At 38.0% G+C, this 7799-nt stretch overlaps 1 protein-coding gene across 12 annotated transcripts in view; it reads left to right on the forward strand.

Annotated features, from left to right (window-relative positions):
* The window catches only part of kirrel3b (kirre like nephrin family adhesion molecule 3b), a 164527-nt gene that overhangs the window by 116960 nt on the left and 39768 nt on the right, over positions 1–7799 (forward strand). For all 12 annotated transcript variants that reach the window (XM_032509643.1, XM_032509644.1, XM_032509651.1 and 9 more), the window contains exon 5: positions 5072–5222. In XM_032509643.1, the coding sequence (XP_032365534.1) occupies positions 5072–5222 (151 nt within the window). The remainder of the gene's footprint in view (positions 1–5071; positions 5223–7799) is intronic.

Consider the following 7799-nt stretch of genomic DNA (forward strand, 5'->3'; position numbering starts at 1 on the left):
CGAGAGAGAGAGAGAGAGAGAGAGAGGACGGACACATTCAATCTCACAACGGTGTGAAACGGTGTGCAGCTGCTTTGAGATCATAGACTGTTTTCTCTCGTTTGGTGCTTGGGCCTCTAGTTTATTGGCTCAGGTCACAGGTGATACTCAATCAGCAGAGACGTGTCTGTAAACTTGTGTTAATAAAACATTTAAAACTGCATCAGCGTTTAACGTTGAAGTTTGTTTAAGCCATATTAAATGAGAGGGTTTAATTTCGAGGTCCAAAAGGCACATCACTAAAGTGTAGGCCTCCTCAAGTGTAACGTTGTGATTATACAACAACGGCTACCAACAAAATAAATGATCAATCTGTATTCATGTTGTGGAGCAATTTGCTCTTGAAATACAAAAAAAAACTCCCTGTTTAGTCAGCTAGCCAATTTGAGCTATAGCTTTGTAGAGACTGTGGGATTTATCAAACTGAATAAATCCCCCCCGCACATATAAACACAAAACTGCTAACTCCATCAAGTTGTAAGTAAAAAAACTGCTGAAAATGTTTTTGTATTCATTAGCACGATTGCCGTACTGTTTAGTTCAAAAACATCCAAAACACCAAAGTACAAGACATAGCGGACCAGATACAAGCTTTTATTTTGAAAAGTCAAAGCTCGGGGACTGCAGCAGCCAGGAGGGCATGAGACGGGAGCATAGACTGTTTATTATTAATATATTATATTAATAATAATATTAATTGAATTTACAGTCTATGGACGGGAGACATGAAACGGGAGGTCTCAAGGCTGCAGCCATACCCGACACTAACAAAAGGCAGTGGGGTCGAAAATCCAGCTGTTCCACTTAGCGCTCCCCCTAGAGGCCTTGAGAACTTATGTTGTGTAAACTGGATGCAGCGTTTTTTGTTGCATCTGCTTTTGGGGTTCGTCTGCTTTTCTTTTTGCATCGTTTGCATCTATATGTGCAACACATTTATGCATTTGCAGCATGTTTGCTGAATGCTGCGCATGCATTGTCAAATTAATGAAGTTGTTTTCTCAATGTTCTTGTGTTTTGTCTATTTGCATGTGTTTTCTTAAGTTGCAGGGCATTTGCCCCTGTCTGCAACTGGAATTATGAATCTGAAAATGAGCATAATGGTATAAAGAAGTACATTTTTTCCTCTACATTGAGGAATACATAATGGTAAAGCAATCAGCTGTTTGAATAAAAAACCCTTGGGTGGTCCAGAATTAAAAATGACAGATTGAATAAAACCTAGAGAGACATTTGATATCAAATCAAAGGACTGTGGATGGGTTACCATAATTTTAGTGATTTATTAAACATTCACTTTTGCTTACTTGAATTCAACACCATCCCTGGGGTAGTTTTCCTTCCTCTTCATCCTGTAAAACCTTGGTCAGTATTAATCTTTATATAAAAATAAGCGTTATCTCAAACACATCCGTCAAGACATTACCTTTCTTACAGTGCTTTATTGGACTGAAGACATTACAGCCACATCCAGCAAATGTGTTTTAATGTAGAGTAGTAGAATGTAGTATTTTACTAAAAATTAGTATGACAGTGTACTATATCTTACTATCTTTCAGTATGTACTATCTATTCTATTTATACAATATATAATATACAAAATCTTACGAGACATAGGCATATGGTGCAAAGTTGCTGACTGATAACTTACTATTTTTATTTTTTATTGTGTTATTGTTGTTGAATTTATTTTTGTAATTTAATCATATGTGATTTTTATATAGTAACTAGCAAATCCACAATTGCTGCCACCAAAAATAATACGATAATCATTGGGTGATTTAGCAAGTATTTCTAACCGATGGGACAGCCTGGTTCCACCCAAGACTAGTGAACCGCCATAAACCCCCCTCCCTCTAGCTATACAGCTATATATTATTGATCCAAGGCGAAATTGACAAAAGGGAGTGGAACTCAGAAAAAAAGTCACAATTAGAAATCCATCTTTGTCTGTCAGCACCACTGAGAGCCCGATGTCAATACCCAGCAGAAGTATGCTAATGATATTTCAGAGCCATGGCCGGGGCTATAGATTCTAAATTGTACAAACCTCAGTCAAATAAAGGATCAATGAGTCAGACCGACTGACATTTTCAACTAAATAACCCCCCCTTTCTGCTCTCTTTCTCTCTCTGCTACTCAAGGTGATGGAGAGGGGCGATGGCAGGTTAACAATGGGCATGCATTTTGGTTCATTTTGTTAACAAGGGGGATGGCATTCCCCCTCTAACTGTCCACTGGTGATAATCGGTACCACATTAAAGACGTTTAAATATAGTGTGCTTTTGAAGACAGTCCTGAGATTTTCTGCGGTGAGTTCTTTGTAATTCTGGTGAATTTAGCACATCTAGAATTATGAAAATACTTACAGAATGGAAATGAAATCCAAATATTATTAATAAACCCATTGGCCTTCATGATTACTAAATATCCTTAAACAATCTTGCAAAAAGTTTGCCTTACATTTTTTTTTGTACAAATTAAACATCCAAAAACATAAACATAGAAAACTTAAAATTTAGTGTTATTGGTACATTTGGAATATGCAAAATACATTTTAAAATTTCATTCATGGATTAACAACACCGTTAAAATAGGTCTGCGAGTAGAATAGAGGTTCAAAGTAAACACAGTGTCGGTTTAGGGCTAACCGTAAATAAGCTTGGCTGGCAGCACACCAAGTTTTATTTAGTGGATAAGCCATTTGGTTCAGCTGTTTTTTTAATTAGTAGATAATCCAGATAGATAGGCTTTTTGAAGCCACTGTCTGGTCATCTACTGACAGGTCACCTTCCTGTTAAATTAACATTTGGCTTGGCAGTTGCAGCTTTTTTAAATCAAGCTAGGTCAACTACTGTTATGCTCTGGTAGCTGTGGTGCTTTTTTGTAAGAGAAAATACAATCATCTCAAAATAAAAGCTACACTGACACATAATACCCCCACAACAAAATGCAAAATTTGGTAAATGGCAGAGAGATAATGTAACAAGCACATCCCATACCAAGACTAAAATCCAGTACACATCAAATCTGAATTTAACAGGTTGTCAAAAAGAGAGAACCAGTAGGAAGCCCCTGTTGCTGCTAATATTTAATCAACTTGATAAGCAATCATTTGGTATATTGCTGTGTATTTGGTCGGCTTTACCTTCTAGTGGTTAGAAATCACCAGATAAAGCTTTAAATATACCTGTAACCCTTTCCATCTGAATCTTTTACTTTTGCACTTTATTTTTGTTACTTTTGCACTTCTCCCAGCATTGTTAAAAGTATTCTTCATATAGGCTCCAGGCAGCGATATAAAAATGTATCAATTTGTAATGTGGCATGGTGTTGAATTCAATGCAGCAGCCAGCTAACCCCCTTTTTAAGATTAATGACTTCAGACAGGTCCAGAGCAACGAGGGAAACAATCTTGATTGTGTCAGAAAGGATATTACATTGACATATCCCACATCTGACAGCTAATGTGCTCTGCAAGTGACTCAGGCACTATGAATTTCTCCTTCATGGTTGTTCACATACAAATGTGTTTCACAGAAACATGGATGGCATCTGTAATATCCTTATACTAATGAAATGCTTACTAATACTGTATGCAGAAAAATATTTTATTATCCTCAATCCAATTCTACAGACATTCTACTGTGTCGGAAGAACTTGAACTCTGAAGTGGTTAGATTAAAAGATTTCTCTTTGAAATGTCATGACGTCTGGTTTTACATGTACATGACATTTTAATTATATTATTCAGAAGGTTATATACTTAAGAGATGGGCATGTAGTTCTATTACAGTTTTAATTAAAAGAAAGCTTTGCATTAAAGTAGAGAAATGAAAAGATCATTACCACTGGTTTGTAAATTGACAATGAACCACACTTTGACTAATGATTAAATGGGTAGTGGTTATAGAAGTTGAAATATATTATGCTGCTTAGCTTTCTTGAACTTTATGAGAACACATCTCAACTTACCTGTTGTGCCTTTCCAAAGTTTTAATTTTATACATGTTCATTTACATACATGTACATCTTTTTCTTGCTTTATTGTGTGTTTTGAGAATCCAAATAAAGGAAATGTCCAAGAAGCGATCCATATATTTGTGAAGCTAATCTAAAGGCAAGCCCACCGTGAGTTCCCTCTGGTCCAAAACAGCAGCTACGTTTCTTTATCAAGAACATGTTTGATGTACTTCACTATAACACGGCTTTGATTTCTTCAAAAACACAAAGCAACAGTGAGCCTTCTGTAAAGAGATGGCAGGGAAATGCATCTTGACTTTGTGGTTGACCACACTGTGCCCTGTTGCCTACGCAATTTGTTCTAGTCAGTGACTTTGTTCTGCCCCGCACTGGTTAACATAGACTCCTGGAGCCCTCCCCAGACATTTTGGGCAGAGTAAGCGCTACCAAGCGATTCCAGATGGCTTCCACAATGTAGGGCTCAGAGGATGAACACTGAAAAGAAGATTGATTTCCTTTGTGGAGTATGATAAGCCATGCACTAGAGCGCAGCTCTCCAGACACAAAAGAGGCTCAAAACACATATTTCTACTTTTTATTTTTTTCAATCAGCTTTGCAGTAAAACTACAGGCTAGAGTGTTCTGAGGGTTTGCCTGTGGTCCCCTGAGGGACAAGATGTGCGATTCATGAATTTGCTGCTGTTTTGTTGTTGTTTCTTCCTAGTTTTACACATGCTCCATCAAAGCTTATCTGCTGAACGGTTTGTTCCATCTATCTTCTCTGTTTGTGTATCATTTAAGCAGTTTAGAATCCCAAATTTGATCTATTGAAGATGCAAACCAATATTTGACTCCAAATTGTGGGTAGACCGCATGTTGAGTTTACTGCCCAAATTCAAAGTAGTTGGAGACTCTGTTCATTGATTATGCCAATCAAAATCTAGGGTTGAAGCAAGGTGATCTATCAGACCAGCCAACCACATGGTATAGATTTAGAAACATTGAACATTTCATCCACACAATTGCCTGTGTTGTTACTTTCAACTTTTCTGAATTTCTACACTCTTTGCAGACCTTGCTCCGGGATGGCAGGAGAGAAAGCACTGTGAGCACGCTCTACCTATCACCTACCAACATTGAGACAGGTCAGCAGATCATCTGTAAGGCCTCCAACAAAGCAGTCACCAATGGAAAGGAGACCAGTGTCACAATTGACATCCAGCGTAAGCATACCTCCTCTCCCTCTCCGTCTCTCTCTTTAATATTTTCAGTGTCTTTCTCCTCCGTCTTACTCTTTACTTTTTTAAGTTATTGTTTTTTACCTTGTTTAGCAATCAGTGCAGGTGACATGCGTTACTCAGTATTTAAGGTATTTCTCACATGTAGAGGCGTAAAACTGTTTGCGGCATACGTGACTAACACTCTGTAAACATCTAGGATTCATTTTAGGCTCTGATGGATATTTATAATTGGTTTCCATTTTGCTTTCATACCATGTAGGTGGGAGGATGGATTGATGATGCATCACTTTTTTTATTCTTTTTCTTCACTTTGATAAAATATCAAAGGAGCTGTCCATCTAAAATGAATGGGATTTTATGTCTTGGTCCAACTAGCTGCCTGCTGTGGCGCAATGCACACTGTCTCCACCTCTTTTATTTTCTTTCTCATGCCATCTATCTTTTTGACAAGAGCATGCACAATTCCCCTCTAAAATAGGGAAAGTAAGCCCAGCGTGTAAAACACATTCAGCCTCAATTGTCAGGGAATCTTTTTTCGATCAAGAACCGTTCACAGTAAGAGAGGGGCTTTGAACAAAGGGATTCTGCATCACTCACGGCCCCTTCAACACCATTAAGTATGACTAATAAAGCAGAAAATGCTATTTAGAGAGGCAATATGACTGACGGCTCCATTCTTTTCATTATGTGCACCATAAGAGGCACGGCAAGATCAGGACAACTCAGGCGCGGGAGTAAAAATGATTAACAGTTGTTAGTGTTTGCAACCCTTGCAGTTTGTCCTCGTCATTTTTTTGTCATGCAGTCAAAGAGGGAAGTCTGCCCACATGTAAACTGATTTGTCACCACGTATAATGATGTGTCTGTGATAAATGCTTGCCATCATAGCATCATCCTCACTTCTGAATGTATGATTTAACCCTGAAAAATGAGTGCAGCGGATTTCTAATTAGCATTCCAAAATGTGCTCTTTACACAATTAAAGCTCCCGACAACATTTTTCACAGTGTGAGATCAAACTGAGCGACAGCAGAGACTAATTGTCGAGATTCAAATTGTCTCCCACAAGGCTTAGCCTCTTGTTTCCCTCCCTCCTTCTTACCCCCCCACCCCCTTCCTCCAATTTGACAGGTAAAGTGTTCAGCACAGTTCAGCAGAGCCTCCAAAGTTTGTGCTACCAATTTCAAATTAAGCTTCTCCTGAAATGAAACATGCTCTAATTGTACTTTGATTCATTCGTGTTGGGCATTATTTGCTTAATTTCAGTGCTACCTAATTTGTTTACAAAGTTCTTGATTCAACAACAGCATCTGATAAACGTCATGTTTTTGAACAAAGATACAGAAATATAAGCATTGGTGAAGATTAGGGCTGAAACGATTCCTCCTACCGCTTACTGTTTTTAACGTAAGGAAACCTCTCTTTTGTATTAGTTACTATTGCTTTTTACTATAAAGGAAAAGCATTTCTTATCCGATTGATCAATGGAATAATCTGTAGAATATTTGATCATTAAAATAATCGCTGCAGCCCTAGTGCAGATTTACATCAAATCTGTGATTCCACAGGGAACTTACATCTGGATTTTTTTAGGTTTTTTTGGTTGGAAATCTGGAAACTACTTAAATATGAATGCACTGCACATTGCAAAGAAGAGAAGTCTAGTGAGAAGCAGTCTTTATTTAACAATAAAAACAGGTGCTGGATGAATAATTGATGGAGCCCTGGCAGGGGGAACCGTAGCAGATGAATCTTGACCTTCTCTTTAAGGACCAAACACCACCTAGGTCTGGATAGGTGTGCTTTATGTAGTTGCCCCTCTACATAAGGTGGTGTGGTAGGAAATCCGAGTGGTAAGTATTGATGGGAAGCTGCGGTTGTCATGAAGACACAAAATCTGTATCTTAAATCAGGGGCTGAATCATCCAAAAGTTGCAGCCAACTGTTAGGCTGTAAAGGATCTGAGGACAGGCTAAACCAAATCAGATGGTTTAGATCATCATCACAATCAATATAATTTCCACGTGTAACTCCAAGACCTCAAATGTCTTCCAAATTTAGACATGTGGGTTTCTTGCACAAATTTGGAGACTATTTATTGGGGAATAATATTTTTAAATGGTTCAGGCTTTGTCTGGCTGTTATAAAATATTTAGTCCAGAAATGCAGACTTTGGAGGATTCAGAGCCTGATTTGGGACAGCTATAGTGAGGAAGGATTAGTCTGGACATAGTATAGACTTGCAGACTCTCAAATGAGCAAACACCTTCAACCAACAACACAGGGAAGCAGATGACAAAAACCTATGCACAAAGCAAACACACACCAAAACACACTTTCCTCTCATCTTCCCCCAACCAAATATCCCAATGCACTGATAACTCCACAGCCAAACAGATTGATATAAAGATCCTTTTGCACTTGCAAACGCTCCAAAACTCCCCAAACTTGATTTTAGTGTGTTCTCATTCAAAATAATAATCCAGTTTAGGAAAACAGCTCAATTACGTCATCCAAAACACAAAAAACATAAATGGGTTACACTTTACTTGAAGGTAT

Source organism: Etheostoma spectabile, chromosome 3 (assembly GCF_008692095.1).
Source record: "Etheostoma spectabile isolate EspeVRDwgs_2016 chromosome 3, UIUC_Espe_1.0, whole genome shotgun sequence".
NCBI classification, from domain to species: Eukaryota; Metazoa; Chordata; class Actinopteri; order Perciformes; family Percidae; genus Etheostoma; species Etheostoma spectabile.